The sequence below is a fragment of the Typopeltis vanoorti genome, chromosome 15, assembly GCF_054136105.1.
Source record: "Typopeltis vanoorti isolate ZY-2024b chromosome 15, IOZ_Tvanoo_1.0, whole genome shotgun sequence".
Taxonomy (NCBI): Eukaryota; Metazoa; Arthropoda; class Arachnida; order Uropygi; family Thelyphonidae; genus Typopeltis; species Typopeltis vanoorti.
Window position 1 is genome coordinate 626,518 of NC_143563.1, and position 20,775 is coordinate 647,292.

Below are 20,775 nucleotides of genomic sequence, written 5' to 3' on the forward strand. Positions count from 1 at the left end.
TACTTTTAGAGTGGTAAATGAGTGGAATAAGCTGCCAGAGTCTGTTGTGGGTGCTATGACAGTGAGCGAGTTCAAGGCAAGGTATGATAGATACTGTGAGAATGTTGAACAGCTGTGTGAACATGATGTTTAGGGCCTCCCTCGATGAGTCTAAGGACTCCTGGAGTAGCCCGTGGTAGTAATAATAATAATAATAATATAGGAGTCAGTGAATCTCGTAATAGGAAGAGTTTGTCTGAAGTGAAAAGAAGGAGACAATAGTGCAACTTTATAAAGGGATATTCAAAACAGTGGTGTTGAGCTGTTAACCAGTTTGTGTTTGAGGTTTAGAATACAGGGCCTGACGGATGAAAACGGTAATCTGTTTATAGAGCAATATTGCTTGTTAGTGGATAGTCTTCTTTTAGTAATCTGTTATATTTTATATGGTTTCATTTGCACTGAGTTGAAGAAACGCATACTTCATGTGACCAATTGTAACTGAATGGAATGAGAATGGACATTAGATTGGCAGCTTAGCATAGTGATCACTGGTTGATAGATATCAGTGAATTGTGTATATAGTATTATCTTGTAAGTGATGGTTGTCAAGTAGTCTTTGTGCACCACAAAGTTCTCACCTGTATTAAGTAATTTATATGTTGTTATAATCTGTTGTGAGATATTCATTTTTTTCCCACATAAAAATTGGGGAAGATAATAGAAAAATTTCAGTCACTTCAGAGTGATTTCAAGTAGGTTTGATTGAGTGAGGATATTACTTTGCTACAGTAGTAAAGTGCAAACTGGAACTGCATTCTAGGAGGAGAAAACTGATATAGTGGTAATGGCAATAAAGGACTGAAGTTGAAGAATTGCATTGCAACAATTGTAAAAGTATATCTTTGAAGATTGCCGCCATACTGAGAAGAACGCTGACAATTAGGTTAAGAATGTAAATGTGCCAACTGTATAAAGTATTGATTTCGCTACATCCATTCCATTCCAACAATTGATCAATTGCTGGAATGGAATGTGTGAACTTGGAAGATTGTAGGCAGAGAGGAAATATGATTGAGATACTGTTGAGATAAAATGGTGGAAGAAACCTATTAAATAGATGTATAGGAAGACCAAGAATTAGATAGGCGGATGGAGTTAAAGAAGCAACCCTGGAATGCGCTCGGAAATTCTGAACGATATGGCCAGGGACAGATCTGAATAGAGAATGTATGTTCATAGAATCACCAGGAGTCGAAAACAACTCGATGGAACATAACAACACCATAGGAAAAAGCTATTGCAGGATATTGAGTGATGAGAGAACAATACTTCACCCAAGGATGCTGTGAATATGGATGGTAGTTGTTGTGAGGAATGTATTGCCAGAATAAGTTATAAGTATGTTGAAAGTTTATTTTTCACTTGGTTAGAGTATAATAAAATTAGTTTAATCCTTTATCCAAGTGTGAGCAAACAAAGTTTGCGCCTGAAGTATCTTCAGGACTGAGATAGGAGTGTTGGTAGCTTTCTCCACCTTTGCAACGAGTTGCCCTGGTGTGGTATCACCTTACCCTAGTCCTGAAGATACTTCAGGCGCAAACTTTGTTTGCTCACACTTGGATAAAGGATTAAACTAATTTTATTATAAGTTATAAGTATGTACAAACATTAAGAGAATTCAAGGTAGGTAGGTATGATAGGCATTATGTATTGAATGTAGTGATTTTCTGGAGGTTTGAAATAATAATAATAAGGAAGACTATTAATTCCTTATTATTAACATCTGTTTTATATTCATGATGAGTCATTATAAGGAGTCTTACAAATGATTAAAAATTAAAAATTTCATTTAATCAACAAAATCTATGATTATGTCTAAAAATGAGCATTTTAGCCTTCATAAAAATGGCTAGTAGGTACTCAAGTATATAAACAAATGGCATCGGTTTTTGTTTAAAAAAGCATTGAATTTGTAAAATTTAAATTTAACCATAAATTAAAAGTGTGGATATTATTAAAATGACCTTTTCAATTATGAAAATCAATTAGTAAAGCTAATATTTTAAGGGTTATTAATTTTTAAGTTCTCTCATTAGATGGCACCTGAACCATAACAGTAAAAGCAGTGCAATGTTTTGTTACAATTTGAAATCTCACAATATGATTTCACATACCAATATATTGATTAATCTAGTGATAAACACTTTAAAATTAAATTTTTCAACAACTATTATTTGTTTCACTTAAAAAATAATCTTTGTAATGTAGTATCTTTGTAGTATTATTTTAAAAAAGAATGTTTTATAGTGTCAACACCTTCATGATTGTCAGTAGTAAAACAATTATCCAAAATTAGCATAATCACCCTTCTATTAATTAAGCATCTATGAAAACATATGAATAAATCATCTCTATTTTCTTTAAAAAAATTATCCTCAACTAAAATTAATAATCCGTATTTGTTTTGTTGTCTAAGGACAGCATTTTCCAGAACCAGAATTTCGAGCATACCCTGCATTGCTATATGGTGTCCTGGTATATTTATTATTAATTGGTTGCTCCTTTACTTTATTCTCAATATTCTTGAATTCTGACTGTCTTAGAATACTCCCAGGAATAGATCTTAAAGTGCTAAGAAAATGTTGCAGTGTATCCCAGCCACCACCAAGTCTCACAACGACATTGTTTCCCCTCACCATCTGGAATAAATATATATGACAACAGTATTATCATCCATTAGTCATTATTGTACAGTAATAATATTCAAGTAAAACTTTTATTTAATGTTATCTAATAAAAGAGCATTTTTTGGGTGATGTATCACAACTGATAGTAATATTGCCCTATCAGACCTGGATTAGATGGTGTAGGATGACAAAAATATGCACTTATAAGGGCTTTTCAAATAAAGAGAATTTAGCCCCAGAGATAGAAGAATATTTGCTAACTGGATTCTCAAGATTCTTGTTCTGCATAATATGCCAACCAACCAGAGAATACAGACAATTTGCAAATATGATACCACTCACTTCAGTTTTAGTTGATTTATCATAATCTAAATAACCAACCAACAGTTTTTACATTAAGCAGTATCATCCTAAGAGGAGATACTGTTGGATGCTATTCTTCCTTGTTTGTAATTTGTTGTAAAATATACTTGAGATCACTAAAAAAAGTCAAAGCTTTACAACTGTGAGGAAACCTCAACATAGTTTAAAAGAAAATGTGAATAACCAAACTGGACTTCAAACTGATGTCCATTCCTTGCCTTCACATGTGAAAAAAAAGGTAAACCTGATAAGAATTACAGAAACTGGTCTGATTGAGTATATCATTGAAAAGAAAAATGTTGAATAATAATCAAATGTGAACAGTAAACTCATACAAATATTGTGTGTGTGTGCGTGTGCGCATGTGTGTGGTGAGTAGTTTTTGAATACAAGAATAAATCCTTAAATGCTAAGTGGCAAAATCTGAAGTATGTGAGGCTGTTATCTTGTAGTCCAAAGCCTTAGAGGAATAACAACCTCCTTTTCTTCAGTTGTCAGTGATCCCATATTTTCAGGATAAATCTGCAATATGGATGCACAGCTATAGTAGATGTAAAAGATTTACAGTGACTGCATTGCATAATTCAGAATGTCAAATGCTACAAGGTAATCAAACAATCGATATGGTCTCAAGGGAGAACTGCAGTCTTTTGTGATTAATAAGTTCGATGATATTAGAATCTTTGCTGATACAAAGATGTTTTGAAATTTTTAATATTAGATGTTGAAAGACTGTGGTTTGAGTGAGTGTGGGGAGACATATATGACAATAATGCCACCTGTTTTTTCTAAAAAAATATAATTAATTTTAGAATGGCTTTCTATAAGGATTAATCCTCCATCTTTAGCAAGCATTCTCTGTATACTTTTGCTATCTCAGAGTGAGATACTGTATGCTGTTCCAACCCCATAAAAGTCAGAGAAGAGCTCTGACATTGAAGAGGTGGCATCCCTCAGAAGGCCAAACAGGCAGTTGTCAGAGGGTACCATAATGATCTTCCCTATCCTATCATGTCAGAGGGTGCCATAGATCATTAAAGCTAAATGTCATGGAGGAGTAGAATCTCATCATACATATGCTGCATGCATTCATGTGACTAATTGCACTGCCACTCACTGTGGTGGATCTAGAGATTACTACTGTACACTTGGTGATGTGAAGCTTTCTGTTATGCCTGAATCAAAAGAAAAAAGAACCTATTCTTTTTTATTTTGTAACTGTAGGTGTCAAGTGTCATGGACACTTAACACTCCCCCCCCCATCTGAAGAGATCAGTGAGATGAAGTCCTTTCTCCCATGACCAGTAATCTGTTAGTAAATTTAACCATTGACAGTCAAACATCTGTAATATCAATTTGAAGTAGTACAAATATGCCACTTGAGGTTAGCTTTGTGGAGAGATTGGTCTCATTATTACTATTATTACATGACACCTCCAAGAACTCATCTCAGGAGGGCACTCTACCCCACTACACACATCTCATTGTCTTCTCCACGATTCTCCAAATGTACACAGCTACCATCAACACAATGCCATCTACTGCTCTCCAACAACAATGCTATTTTTTGTCTGTAAACCGAGTAGGTTCTGGAGCCCAATTTGCTTGTATGCTTGATGAAAAACTCTGCTACTTCCATATATAGATTGGCTTACTTACCTTCAATTGAAAAAGCCCATATAATGATTCCTCTTGTCATGAGGAAAATCAAACTCTGGTCTTTTCCAATGGAAAAAAAAGGGAGCAATGTCCCATTGTTCTTCAAATTGTGCTACAGTGGCAATCTTTTTGCTTTATGTGATGATGTTAAGAAAGCAATCAGCGTAACATTTAATGTTTGATAACCAAATCCCAGATATTAAGTTTACTTCTTTCTTCTTAACAAATTTACTACACTTTAGATTTTAATCAATATTGCTATGATAAGAGGAATCTTTATATGGGCTTTTTCAAATGAAGGTAAGTGAGCCAATCTCATATAGTGGTAGCAGGATTTTATCTCCATGAAACTCGTGTTTTTCATCCTACGTTCAGGCAAATTGACAATCAGAATACATGCAATTTACAAACAAAAATACTGTTGGTGGTGGTGATGAGCAGTAGATGACATTGATGGTAGTAGTATCATTAAGTGTGATTGGAGAATTAGGAAATGGAAGAGCCTGTGAGATGTGTGTAGTGGAGTAGAATAGAATGTCCTCCTATGATGAGTCTTAGGAGGTGTCATGTAATAATAATAATAAATTTATCATAAAATATGCAGGAAACATCAACTGCATTCTCTGTAGTAAACCTACAGTACAGACTTTGCATTTAACTATTCAGGCAGAATTTTTAACTGATAATGACAAAGTAAATAAATAGAGAGCAAGATAAGTAAGGCTAATATGATTGGAAGCTAGCTGAACATAGAAGCCAAACACATGAAGATGGCACAAACAATTTTAACATGTGAATGTGGGAGTTTGGTTATAAATAAATCAGTTGTAGACAGGAGACATGATCATGAGTAAAATAGGGAGAGGAGAAGTGAGACAGTTTTCAATCCATCTAACCAATCTGTTATCCAATCCCACCTTGCAGATTATACACCAACTTATGTGGTAATTCAACAAATGCCTTTGCTTGGTCCTAGAATATCACTCTACATGAATCTCCAGATTGCTTAATCAAGAATTATCCTTTCATCATAGTCCAACAATCCAATCCTGTATTCTATTTTTAACCTATTTCTCTAATAGCTCGAGCTCACTTGACTACAACTACAGAAATAGAGACTTTGCTGTAATTGGAAACACACTCTATTCCACTGCACACATCTCAAGACTTACCCTTTCATCATTGTGCAACAATCCAATCCTGTATTCTATTGCTAACCAAGAACCCTGCTTGTGAAGTGGTACTACTTTGTCTTCTAATCCTTAGGAACCTTTCACGCTGTAAGACTCATTAAATAACTGGGTCAAGGGCAAAGCTAACGCTTTTGCAATGCTATGTCATCTATTCCCACAGCCTTATTAACATCCAACCCAGCAATATTTGCTCTACCTCTGATTCTTTCACCTCTAATTTGTCAAATATTTGCTTCGTTTCTGCATATTGCACAGCATAATAATAATAATAATAATCATTTACACCAGCATGATATACACTGATCAAGTAACCATCCTAGACAACAGGTGGTGGATGTTTTCATTAGCCAGTGAAATACCTCAGTCCAGTTTATTGGAGGTTTTGATCTCCAGATCAGGAATTCTGGTTTCTGTTTCTCCCTCCTCCCTTCTCTTCTCCATGCAGTGTGAGTGAAACTCTTCAAGACCATAATAAACATACTTAGAGACCCATAACTCCTCCATTTTGAGGATGCATCAGTTAAAACACGTGGTGCCACAAGCCAGCTGTCGGTTAGTGCATGGGCTCGAACCTGTCAATAATGAGTCAGGAGGCTTACTGATCAACTGGTGCATAATTGCGCTGCCACATACTCCACCAGGTCATGCCTGGAGAGGAAGTCAGAGTAGTGGTATGTGGGGGCACTCTCAGGACAGCATCATTACAGGGAGACTGATTTCTCTCTGTATGGATATAATGTCCAAGAGTCTATCTTCTCTCACTGCCTCTAATCAAACTTATGAAGATGCTCACAATAACAGTGACTCAACTGAAACAAAACCTTATCTTCCCTCATAAACTACACCCAACAAAAAAAGATGTCACTATCAATCACAACATAAAAATCAAGCCAGAATCTCTTTACTAAAAACTCACTTTCACATCCACTTTACTAACATCCGTGGCATTAACACAAACATAAATGACATTCACCATCACTTGTCGTCTTCCATAAAAGACATCTTATTCCTGACAGAAATCCAGATTGCAGCTACAAACTCTTCTTCTGTCATCCTCTGATATCCAAACTATATCCTTCGCGGTTCTTTTTGCCACCTGGGCCTCTGAAATATGACATAGCTTGCCAGAGAATGGCTAATTTAGAATCCCGTACATCTAACCTCTGGCTCTAGGTTTCCTTGTCCCATTTAGTAACAGTCATTTGTTGCATTTAGTCTCCAAGCAGTGATGATCACTCAGATCTCTTCACATTCCTTTCCATGAAACTTGACCACCTGCAATCCAGCTATCCAAATAGTGAGATCATCTTTCAAGGTGACCACAACATTCGCAATTCCATCTGGCTCCCCTATTTCAACACTACTGACCAAGCAGGACAAGAAGCAGAATCTTTGCTATTAGTAGTGGTCTAACACAAATCATACATCTACCCACTCGAATTCCTGGCAACCCTATTTGCTCTTCAAATACTCTGGATCTTTTTTTTTTACCAGTTCTCTTCCAAATACACAATAGACATCACATTTCCACTCTGCAACTCATGCCACAATCATGTACAAGTCTTTGCTGTCACAGAACAGTCCAAAATCCATCCCTTCCAACCTCTCATCTTTTGGCACTACAAAGGAGCTTGGGATGACCTCCAGAATTTGTACTCCTTTACATAGTCCATCTTGCTTCCACTCACCTGACCTTGATGGCAAATGTGTCACAGAAACTATTCTCATCGGTATGAAGGCATTCATCCACCATTCAATCCATAATCATCATTCATTTTCCAAGCCCTGGTTCAACTAAAAAAAGCATCAAAGCAATTGAAAAAAAAATTCAGCTTGCCACGTGTGACTAGCATCAAGAACTCCAGCTTCATACTCTGCTTATACCGAAGCATGCAACATCTGCAAATCACTCATCAGCAGATCCAAATCTGATTTCATAAAGGTCAATGGCAGGAAACTTTTTTCCTGTCCAAATGGAAGCTGTGCTTTCTGGTCCCTTGCTATGGCCCTCAGATGCAACTTCTGCTCTCCTGCAATTCCACCTCTCACTCACATCCTGATGGCACCACTATCTTTATCCAAAGATCCTGGCACCACTATTTTCCTTGAACTCCTACAGATAGATAAAGGGATATAACCTTCTCATACACCCGAATCCAAGCAGCATTGCCTCCTATAGTTTTCCGAGAAAAAGTCGAACTACTAAATAACTTTAAAGATACCAAGAAATTCTATACTTTGTTTTAATCCTTTTTCCAATTAAGCAAACAAAGTTTTATGTGTGAAATGTATTCACTTCTGAGCTACTTGTATGTAGAGGCTAATGACTTCATATCACTTGCCTTGGGATACATACTAAGGCAAGTGATATGAAGTCATCAGCCTCTATATACAAGTAGCTCAGACATGAATCCATTTCACGCACAAAACCTTGTTTTGCTTCCTTGGGAAAAGGATTAAAACCAAGTATAAAATTTCTTGGTATCTTTCATGTACAATAAACTCAAGTTAAAAACTTTCTACTAAATAACTTGGATACTATAAAGTCTTCCGGTCTTGATGGCATCTCTCCAGTTGTTCTCAATCACTGTGCTCCAGAGCTAACACCTGTCCTGTATCATCTCTATAATGTATATCTCAATGCATGGAAGCCATCTCATATCCATTCTATTCCAGAAAAAGGCAATAGAAGTCTACCAATCAACTGCCATCAAATCAGTCCTCTCCAAAATAATGGAGACTCATCAATATCCAACTCCTCCATTACTTAAAGGCTCACCAATTAATCAGCGACCACCAGTACGTATTCCAGCATTCAAGAACCACAGATGACCTTGTAGCTTACATCACCCATCACTGGACATATACCATGGAAAGATTGGGAGAAACTTGTGCCGTTGTCCATGACGTTTCCAATGCCTTCAACCGTGTGTGGTATCTACTAAACAAATTGCTGTCCTTTGGTCTCCCTGCCATGCTCTGTAATTGGGTAGCTATCTTTCTCTGTTGGGGTTCTCTGCAAGTCATGGTAGATTACTCCCTCTTTGAATTTCACCACCAATGTTTGTGTACCTCAAGGTGCAGTCCTATCGCCTTCTCTCTTTGTCCTGTACATAAATGACCTACTCACCAATAACCACTAATTCTATCCACAGCTTCGCAGACAACAGTACTCTCCCTTCGTCCTATTCATTTGACACAGCATGTAGTAATCTGACATCCCAGACTTCAAGATCTTCTACGACTAGTGCTTTAACATTGATTTACTGTCCTTCAATTGGGGTGAGGACAACCTTGTTATGTTTAATGCTACCAAAACACAGTCTTGCCTTTAGTAATACATATTTAGTAATAGTCTTGCCATCAGTAATACACAAATCACCAGTCACCTCTCTCTCTCTCTCTCTGCTTGGACTGTCGTTTACATTCATCTCTTCTGGCATAAACACATCACATTAATATCCTCCTCAGCATCAAAGAAACTTATAATTCTCTTTCATTCAAGAACCTATTTTACATCCAGCCAACTTAACTATATGTAAATTCCAAATTAGTTCATATAGTTCATACAAATTAGAATGTTGCTCATATGTTTGGGATGGTGCACCAAAAACTTCCCTTAAAATCCTTGACACTATTCTGAGGGAGCAACAAGGCTCATAGATGATCCTTCTTATAAATTCACTTCAATCTCTATCTGACAGGTACAGTGTTTCGGCACTGTCTGTTCTACGGGTACTTTCATGGTCACAGCTCTAGTAAATTGCTAACCATCATTCCTCTAGTTTCAGTTGCACCCAGTTAATACAAGAGCAGCACTTTCCCAACATCCATTTACTGCACAACTCCAAAAACACAACGAACTTGCTTCTATTCATTCTCTTTTATTTCGTCCACCTCTGGAACAGTTTTCCTCCTGAAGTATTCTGAAACAACAACAACCGGCAACTTTTTTTTTATATACGGAAGTCTCTATAGCATGTAAATGCCATGTGTGGGCAAGAGGAATAGAAGAAATGAGGAGTCTGATCACATTTTGCTTGAACAGCTGAGGGTTGTAGTCTTTGGGGAAGGCAGAGTGGGAGAGACTTCCATAGGACAGAAGTAGATGGAATAAAATAGGAGGCAGTCAAGATGGTTTGGTGAGTTTTAAGTTGGCTTGTAAAAGGGTATTGGTTAGCAGTGGCTCTGTTTTAATGATTTCGGAAAATGGAGGAATAATAATGGTCAGTTCAACAGAGCACTGACCATTAAAGTATCTGAAGAGGCACATGGCAGAATCTGAACGTCTGTGAGAAAAAGATTGAAATGGGTTTGTGAGAGAGGGATCATTAATTGGCCGGATTACCCTCTTCTGGATAGAATCGAGCAATCTTAGAGACGATATTGATGCACCATCACAAATATGGGAGTAATACTCCATGGCTGAGGATTTTTGCTTTGTATAGAATTAGTAGTATGAAGGTGTGAAGAAATCTTGTGCGGAAAAGTACACAACAAAGGTTTTTTGGCGGTTGCAGAAGCTACAGTTGAAATGTGCTTGTGCCAGGAATGTTTGGAGGTGCAAGTCAGTCCAAGAAGGGAAATCTGATAGTGTTTGGATAGCTTAGTACTACTGAAGGTAGGAGGAAGGGATGCAAGCTCTTTCTTGCAAGAGATCAGACAGAACTGGGTTGTAGTGTCATTGAAGTTTACAAGGTTCTTGCCCCACTGTGATATAGCCAAGAGATCTGCTAGGTCCCTGTTCATGGTAGATATTGATGATTCTAATACTTGAGCACTAACACGTTTGTCGAATGAAAAGGAAGAATGCAGTGTACTGTTGTCAGCAAAGTTATGGATAGGATTGGAAGTCTGTTATAGCTGGTTGTTTATATACAAAAGGAAGAGAGTGGATGAAAGAACAGCCCTGGGGTACTGCATTGGTGCGGAAATATTAGGAGAGTATGTGCTGTCCACCATAACATGTAGTGAGCGACCAGTGAGAAAGTTGGCGATCCTGTTGCAGAGTAGGATGGCAGTCTGGTGAGTTGGCCCTGTGCCAAACCCGATCAAATGCCTTTGAAATGTCGATGGCAACCACGTGATTTCACCACCTATGGACTCCATAACTTGAGTCCATAGGTGAGTGTTGAATGCAAGATCAGTTGTATATTGTGAGTGGTGGAATCTATACTGCTGGTCAATGATTAATTGGTGTGTCTCCATGTGGTTCACGAGTCGGTTGCTGATGACCTCCATAATTTTTGAGAGAACAGAAGTGAGATCAATTTATTAACTTTCATCACCTTTGGGATGGGCTGGATATTGAGCTGTTTCCATGTCGTTGGGTAGATGCCAGTTGAATAGGATAGATTGAAGAGATGATACTAGATAGGTGTTAGCCCTGGAGCACATTTTTAACACATTAGGTGGGATATCCTCAGGACCAGATGCCTTGTTTGTGTTTCCCATAGTCCTCAGAAAACTATGGGAAATATGGTTATCAGTGCAGGAATTCGGAGAGAAGCCAACAAAGTCTGACTTGGACTTGGTGATGATTCTTTTGCAACTGTTGTGGGCTGCAGTATATGCCAAGAGGGAAGGTGGAGTTTTGGTCTTGAGCAGTTGTGGTAAGCAAAGGTTTTTTCTTTTTACAGTATTGTCACATATTTTTGATAACCAACACTTGGATGGTAGCTAAGAATTTCGAGTGGAACAGGGGATGAAATCCTTTCTGTGAAGATAATTTCTGTTATTCGGTTTGAGCAGGTGTTTGGATCAGGAGAATTGAAGCAGTGGTTGGACCATGGGAAAGAGAAATGGAAGTCACGGAGGTTCTCTCAGCACGCTTGTAGTGCCAAAGTACACGAGACTGTGATCTGATGGGCCTAGGTTGTTCTGCAGCAAGATACTTGTATGAGGTTGTGGTCTGAGTTTCCAAGAGGAAAACTGACAACCACAGTATACCTGAGAGCAATTCTCAGGTATACTGTGGAAGATGAGCTTGTTAGGAACATCTCCAGTGTGTTTTGGAAAATTGGAAGGGGGGGGTTGTCTGGTATTCTGGTGGGAAGATTATTGATCTGAGATAGGTCGTTGTTGATGGCTAACACCTCAGTATCCCTGCTTGCTTCATCGGTGAAACTCGAGAAGGTGAGCCAATATGAGTTATGAACATTGAAGGATGACCTCAGTATTAGGATACTTAGACTAAAAAGTCGAGCTTTGGAGGGAAAAAGTTGAAGTGGTCATAGTGGTTGACGGAATTTGGAGAGCGATAGAGGGAACATAAAATGGACAGGTTGATTTAGTAGGAAACATTTGGGCCAAAGAAGATCAAACTGTGGGGGGACTGAAAGATTTTTCGTCTCTAGCATGGTATGTCGGTTCTTACGAATACATAAGTTCCAGCCTTGTGGCGGAAAGAGCTATGTAATGTGTAGTTTGGGCAGTTGAGATGTACAGTGGCTGTGATGATGATGCCAGTTGGGGTTATGAAAGGAACAGTAATTCAGGTTTAGATGACTGTTGGTGATGGTGCACATCGTTTATATTACTTTAGGACACGAATGTTGGTGAAATGGATGTGGAAACTTTTACTTTTTTTTGTAAGAATTAGTCTTTGTAGATTGTTTTGCTGGATTTCTGTTTTATGATTTTTAGTACGATTTTTGATGTTTTTATGGGTTCTTTTGAACTAATTTGTGTGGGAGAATTTTTGAGATCAGCGGTAAAAACGCATTTCTTTCGGTTGTGGTTCATCGTGTTTGATGAGGAAGAGATAAAAAAGGAAGTGGGGCATGTGGTGAGAGGTGACAGACTCGCAAACACATCGCCCACACAGAGGGGAGTCAGTTGTTTGTCCATACGTGGCCTAGACAGTTCTCCCCTGCAGCCACAGTATTTGGTCTCCCTCCAATCACTAACTGGGAAAATACGTGGTTTCAGGATTTTTCGGTCCCGTGTACTAACCAGCAGCCGGACTTCGGTACCATTTTACTGTTGTATCCTCGAATGGGGTACATTCGGGGTACAGCCCCCCCCCCCCCTACAGTGAGATTGGTTTCTCTTTGTGGATATCATTCTCATTGCATGTGGGAAGAGTGGGGGAACAGAAACTCTTAATAAATAAATAAAAAATAAATAAGGCATCAATAAACTTCTATCTCAGCCCTCATGTACACCTAGCACATGGCACCGATGTCTTATAGGTCCCTTGACTTTTCATATATGGGATCGATATAAAAAGATGCTCGTTGAATAACTCCATTGCATCCTTTGTCACTCTTCCCTAATTATTCTTTTTCTCAGTTACCACATAGTGGGAAGAAATCCCTTAGATTATCTTTGACCCGACTCTCAAATCCTTTCTCATACTGCATTTTTCATTTTTCTTACCATAATTGTCATTATATTGGTTACCTACTACTTAACCTTTTTTTCATTCTCACCATCTCCTCAGATAAGGAAACCCTAAGCAACTTATATGAGTGCAGTAGTGTACATATGGTCTTCTCAAAGCCTTATGTAAAGTGGAAGAATACAATTTTATTCATAAAAGTTACCAAGTGTTTCCTTCCACAGTGAAGTTATTGATTGTGCTGACTTAACTACCTTAGCAATATTATTATTATAACGGTATTTCCGGAGTCAGAAGACCCATTACAAAGTAAGGACATGCAGCACATTAATACATGTTTGTGGGCTGTTAAATTTTGGCTCGAGATCTACAAGATTATGAAGATTATTTTAAGCCTTTTTAACTGAAGTCAAGTTAACCATTTTCAGGAATTGTTTCTCCCAAAAACTCGGGTTTTTCCTTCTGTAATGGTGACAAACCAACTGAAACACACACAGTGGACAGAAATAATACACTAAGTAAGCAATAAATGAGTGCAACCCAATTTTCATAACTCTGTGGTGTCAGTGATTATAAAATTGTCTTTATGTTAAAGTAGGGGAAAAAAACTTACTCGAAGATAAACAGACTTTCCTGCAATGCAGTAGCGGCCATCACCAATCCTTGTTATCTTTGATATGTCCTTCCAAACACTGCTGGCTATTTCAATGACCTGAAATTTTATTGATATATATTAAAAACATTGGAATATAAACTAATATATTCACACAGAAAAACTATTATGTGTCTAATTGATGTAATATTAAGTAATAATAATTAGCTAACGCCTTTTATTTCCTTATACGGAGTAGGCGAGGCCGTTTAACCCTATCTTGCTTTTGGAAACTTAGTGGCCAATTCAATCTCCACCGGTATTCATTTAGAGATAGTAGCTGGCCCATGACTGTCACTAATTATAAGCTGCCACCGATGAACTGATGGGAAAACTAGTGCTGCCATCTCTTGGTACTGAACCCTAACAGAATGTGCTACTGTTCTGAAATAATCTGGGTTCTACAGTCAATTTTCTTGACTTTATGGGACGAAAACCTCCAGTTTCCGGGAGAAAAATTCTGCTTGTTCATGTAAGAGATCTACTAACTCGAAAATCGGTTAAAGAAATGCTTAGAAAAAATTCCTCCTCTTGGCAACTAGACTCGAATTTAAGTCTATCTTTGGGGGTTTTGTGCAGAGGATGCTAGCTACACAAGTAATGCTTTCATTATGCAAAATAAGTAAAAAAAATAGCTACACTGCTGGAAAACAAGTTGGTTTGACAAGTTTAAATATCACCTTATCTCACTAATCATTTCCCTATCAGTAGGTCCATTCCCTACTTCAGCCTGCCTGAAAAATAATTTTTCCATATGGCATCTACAATATCCAGAATCAAACTTCCACTCAATACCTTTGTTTATGCTTTAAAAAAACTTTTAGATTATTAAAGAAACAACTCTTAAAAATCGAGAAAAATTACTTGTTTTGTTAAGTATTAATATACTGAACATCAGGTTTATATATATATATATATATATATATATATATATATATATATATATATATATATATATATATATATATATATATATATATAATTAATATTTTAACTTGGGGATACTGTATATTAAGGTTACCAAGTAATTTTATAAGCTTGGTTATTTTAACTCCTAATCCCAAGTATGCAAACAATTAAGTTTGCACCTAAAACATAGTTCAAGTCTAAAGATGGTACAACACCAAGGCAACTCATTGTAAAGTTGGGTAATTGTTTGCATACTTGGGATTAGGAGTTAAATAACCAAGCTTATAAAATTACTTGGTAACCCTAATATATATACACACACACACACACACACACCATTTTTCATGGTGTGGATACTTACTCTGTTATCCAAGGCTGTAAGCTTTCTACGGATGGAGGGTGGTGTGCTGCATCTGCTTGCCTGACTAACATTTCTAGTTAAAGTACTAGTTGGACTTGTCATTCTACTTAAGGAAGCTGATCTTGCTCGTAACTGAATACAGGGTGATGGAGATGATGCAGAATCATAATCAGAATCAGTAGAATAGTTGTCTTCGTTGTCTTCATAATCTTGAATGATTGGTCCTGGTGGATCAATGCCATATTTATTTGCAATCCTTGCTACTTCCAGAAGGCAGAGAATAACAGTCCTTGCCTGACTATGATGAACTGAAAAAAAAATTGTCTTCTGTAAAATTCATTAATTAATATACTGTGTGTAATACACTTCCTCAGTAGAAAAATTAAATTAAAACATTTTGGAGACTGCCCACTCAGTCTCCAAAATGTTTTAATTTAATTTTTTGGTTTGTCGGCAAAGTTTATTAATCACACTTTAATGCGATTTATAAGCTTTGGTCGAATATTAAATTATGAATACAGTTTCACGTAAGTAGTTTCTTATCTTATGTTTTATGCAATATATTACTGAGTGATGCAAGTGCATTCTATTCTGATATTTTTTCTATTAGAATTCTCAATGAGAATATTTGATTTATTGTAGCTTTATTCTTTCATAAACCGCATAGGTGTTTATTTAGCAATGTAAATTTCAATGACACCTTTACTCTTTTTTTTTTTTAAATAATAATATTTGAGAAATATCGTATGTGATGCGTTTAGTAGAGCAATACGTTTTGAACAGTCGGTGACGTTTCCATTCATACGAACAGGACAAGTTATAAATACACAAATACCAACGTGCTGGGCAACAGAGCATCTGTTTGTTTGTTCCTCTATTGTCATCCCTGGACTTTCATACAACTGAGCTATTAGATATTCCTTATATAACCTTCCAGGAATTGCCTCTGTTCTACCAGTTTCCCTCTACTCTTCTCTATAGCAATTCTCTTTTCCACTCTGGCACAAGCCTTTTTTACTCATTTACGAATCAATCATATCTCCCGCCGCCTTCTATTCACCAGGCTCAGTAAATGGTATTCCCTCAGCCAGGCTTTATACCCAACATTCCACAGAATTCAGCACAGCACAGCACAATTACTTTTCTGCGTACTCCTTCCAAAATGTCACCCCTTCCCCAAAAGCCAGGTGACCAAATCTGCGCACAGAAGCCGATATGTAACCTTGTCTGAACCTTGAATAGTGGATCGATTTCTTTACTTCGGCATGTATATGGCCTCATTGCCATAATACATGCCGTCTGGTCCTCATACTTGTAGCAACGCTTACACTAAATTTTAAATCTTTGTACACCATCACCACTTGCTCTTATCTCCTCCACCTTCATCATCATATTCACACTAATTGCACACAGTGCATTCTAACATGGTCTTTAAAATTTCAAAACCTTACATTTGGCAATCCCATAGTATTCAAATCCTCCCCTAGCACTATAAGTGGTTCAATGCTCATCGCTCTCAACCACTTTGCATTGTCTTCAAATATCTGAATATCTCTATTTAAACTTTTTTTCAAGAGTTTGTTTGTTTTAGTTTTTATGGCGTAAACAACTATTGCTATGAGGCTGGTATAATTATCTGCCTTTTTGAGGAATGAACAAGTTAAATAACCAGAGTGTATGGCAAATTAAATGAAGAAGATATATTGGAGGTAGGGAAGGAAAAGACTCTGGTTTACTTCTCAGATTTATTTTAGAGGGAAATTAGTAAAAAGTGGGATATTTTAAACATTTAATATAGTGGGCTATATTTTGACATTTAAACTAATGTCGAAATCTTTCAGGATGATGTGCAGTAGGCAAGGTTAAAATGCAATTATTTTTGGCCATAGTTTATATGCAGGAAAATCAATATGGTTGAGTGGGAGTTTTGTTTGTGGATTCTTGGCAACCATTAAATCTGGATGTCATTGTAAGGTTTATGTTTCTGAATAGGTTAAAGGAATCAGGACGTGATATCAGCCAGTTTTGGAAGTCTGTGTGTGTGTGCAGGGTATAACTTCTTTGCGCTTACTTTTCACTGTAATCAAATATTGTTACTTCTATCCTGTTGCTGACTTCGAACTGGCGCGAATTTCAGACGTGTTATTTATTATGATTATTATTACCATTATTATTATTCATTCATTTATTTATTTTGGAGGGGCTGATCACATTTCACATGTTCTGTGTTCAGCGATGTTATTAGCAATATATGGGGAATTAACCGTAGATATCTTTTTTAGGCACGGTATTTCTTTTAGAGCGTCCGCTTGTTGTGACCTGATGAGAAGAAACTAAAATTTTACAAATCTGTTTCCTTTGTGTGGCTTCTTATTGACTGTTTCCAAAAATACTCAAAACAAACCGCATGGTTCCTACCATAACAGTCTTAATCAACCTATTTTATATTCAGCTCAAAAAGATTTGGAATTTTGTTTGTTTTAATTTATTTTTGGCTGAAGCATCAGTGGCTTCTAAAAGAATCGTCCAAAGGTCTGTATTTATCTTATCGAGAAGCTCATTGTGCATGCTTGATGTGTTCAGTTTAGTGACAATACCTATAGCTGCTCTGGGATTGCTGACCATACCATCCACTTTGATCATTGGTTCAGTGAAAAAGAAACAGCAACAACAAAAAAAGAAACCTCTACAACATTCTCCCGACATAAACAAATACAAGCCCCTCAAAATAACAAAAAATTGGAAGAGAATTCTTGTGAGGACCCTAAACCTAACATTTAAGATCAGCTCACCGTGTTCATGAAGAGTACCAATTACAACTGTATGATATTGCTGCTGTTTTTGGCTATCGTTTGTGTATGTACACAAGGACTTCTTTCTCTCTCTCTCTCTCTCTGTGTGTGTGTGTGTGTGTGTGTGTGTGTGTGTGTGTGTGTGTGTGTGTGTGTGTGTGTGTGTGTGTGTGTGTGTGTGTGTGTGTGTGTGTGTGTGTGTGTGAATATATCTTAGCAACGAAGGTGAAATTTTGGCATGCTTAAATAAATTTGGATAATTATTAGCGCAAGAATTTGTTTCTTTGCATTAAGTAACTGCTACATGAATGGAAGTTGTAACCTTGAGAAAAACTCGGAACATCAATGCAACGACGATAATATCCTTATCACAGGATTTCTGTAACTGAAGGAAAGACTCCGAAGTTTTACATCTTTCTTTTATGAGAAATCTAGCTATGCGATGTATGTGCATATTTATTGGAATATGAAAATGTGTATTTTGTCATACGATTCTGTATCAGTATAAGCCGAATTACTGCTTGGAAAAAAATCACCGGATATCACAGTGTGAGGAACAAACAGCTGTGGCGCCCAACTTATTCAATTGGAATTTTAGACCATTCTTCCTGTACGCATATAACGAGGTCCTGGACTGTTGTGGGAACTGGATGTTCCGTACCTCACCCGACGCTCCAGTTCATCCCATAGATGTTCAGTAGGATTGAAATCAGTTTGCATGGTTTACATGGCACGATGCCCCTTACCAGTGGAAGTGTCTGTTGATTTCTTTCCTTTACAGTGTACAATTAAATAAGCATTCATCACTGAAAATTAGCCAGCTTTTGTCACTACACTTTTAATTCTCGATGGACACCACTCCGATTATTAACAAGCTGGTGCCATAAATTAATAAATCCCCACTTACAATAGCGTACTTATAATTTATTATGAAATATAATAAGAAATATAAATACTGATTCAAGAAACACTTGAATATTGGCACAGTTGCAAATCGTATACAGGACGTCAACTTTTTTTTTCCCAACAACCCTGTTTAGCGTATGCACAATGCATTAAAATATCGCTTATTTCAATCTTTTATTTGTGTTATTATTTTTTTTTTAAAGAATAAGACCTCACTTGGACTATTGCGTGCAGGTCTGGTTTCCTGGTTTTCGTGGTGATTCTGATATATTGGAGAGAGTGCAAAGGGGAGTGTCAAAAATGATATCACGATTGTGGAATGCTGATTATGAAGACGGATTGAGAATTTGTTGGCTGCAGACACTAGCAAACAGGACAAAGATGTTTGCGACTTACAAACTTCTGAAAGGGTCGTACAGGATTTCATTTGATGGGATTTTTCATTTTATGGAGAGTGGGGAAAGAACAAGAGGGTATCCTTGGAAGCTGAGAATGAATACCGTTAAGAAGGGGTAGGGGCTAGATTTTTCTCTCATAGGGTGGTGCGTGATTGGAATGGATTGCCGTTGGATGTTCAATGTGGAATTAGCGTGAATGGATTCAAGAATAAGTATGACAGCTGGTGCGTGTAGCATGTGGCCTCCCTCGTTGAGTTTTTGACTCATTGGAGGGCTGTCTGTCTGTCTTAATAATAATAATAAATCTAGTGGAACTTCAACGTCTGAGAGTTAATAGCGCGCCTTTCGATTCTATAACGTCACTTATTGACTAACATGCACCGATTAATTTGCCACATATGCAGAAGCTGCTGTTTTCATATGTTACATAACCTCTGCCAAACAAAACTATTTGACCTTATGGATTGGCTCGTTTGCGCAGTCGCGATAAGGACACCCTTTGATTGAAAAGGAGTGTGTTCAGTTCCATATCGAAGCGAGAAATCTTCATAAAGATTGCTTTCCTGGTAAAGTGAGTTACAATCTTATGTGGAGGTCTCGAGATTTTTCCTTCGGTAAACGTGGGTTTTCTTACACCAACCGGCTGATCGGAGAACACACCTAACATCATAGCCTGAGATGCGTTGGCCGAAATTTCAATCCAACCAACCAGGCCTGTTGCAGTTTCTTTCCTGCCGTCTCATCATGTCTCGAATGCATCTCAATCTCGTCTTGTCATTTTCCCTCTACCATGCAGTGTATATCAGTTCAGCAATTATCTATCGTCAGCCAACGTTTCAGAGTCTGATACTGCTGTCTTTCAACCCATTCCACAATTCCTTCGTCTCCCTGAAACTCCATGGATACAAATGTATGTATCTGTAATCCTTCTGTGGTCTGCTCAAGGTCTTATATAATGCAGAAATCTCATCCCCTCCCCACGTGTTCTATTTGCATATCCTCCACATTCTTACGCCGTCTACTGTGTTGTGTTCACTAGTTTTGCAATGTGTCCTGTGAATTTCGAGTCCTAGCTTCTGTGTCCCAATGATTCCTCTATCGTGAAGTTAATATCATAACTTTCACCCGTTCAGTATGATTTAAAAATAGCTGACCGTTCATCTTCACATAAGATATGATATCACCTGACATAATAAGTTCATTCAACTCCAGACAGGAGTGTTCGTGAATGTCGTGAAGGTGACATTTCATTGCTCTGTATGAATCTACCACCAGTCTGTCCTGCTTATTGGATGTTTGAATAAAAACAAACTTCATGAGTATTCTTCATAATCGCTTTCACTCACTCATACACGCCAGCAAGGTTAGGTTAGAAAATGTGTAGTAAAATATCACGCAACCAATGGTGCCTAAATGGCACTGATGCACAATTTATTCTTTGCTAAACATTGCATTCTGAAATCATAAAATGCACTTTGAAAATTAAATATAATTCGAAGGAACATTTAAAGTAACACATCGTATTGAAAAA

The 20,775-nt window shown here is 37.4% G+C and overlaps 2 protein-coding genes across 2 annotated transcripts in view; one reads left to right on the forward strand and one right to left on the reverse strand.

Moving 5' to 3' along the window:
* LOC150098291 (uncharacterized) overlaps positions 1-20,775 on the forward strand; it is a 171,637-nt gene that overhangs the window by 32,819 nt on the left and 118,043 nt on the right. The gene's annotated exons all lie outside the window — the stretch shown is intronic.
* Positions 13,816-20,775, reverse strand: part of LOC150098292 (growth arrest-specific protein 2-like) — a 28,706-nt gene continuing 21,746 nt past the window's right edge. The window contains exons 3-4 of the mRNA XM_090405118.1: positions 15,149-15,456; positions 13,816-13,938 (exon numbers count right to left, since the gene is read on the reverse strand). Of these exons, the coding sequence (XP_090261244.1) occupies positions 13,816-13,938; positions 15,149-15,456 (431 nt within the window). The remainder of the gene's footprint in view (positions 13,939-15,148; positions 15,457-20,775) is intronic.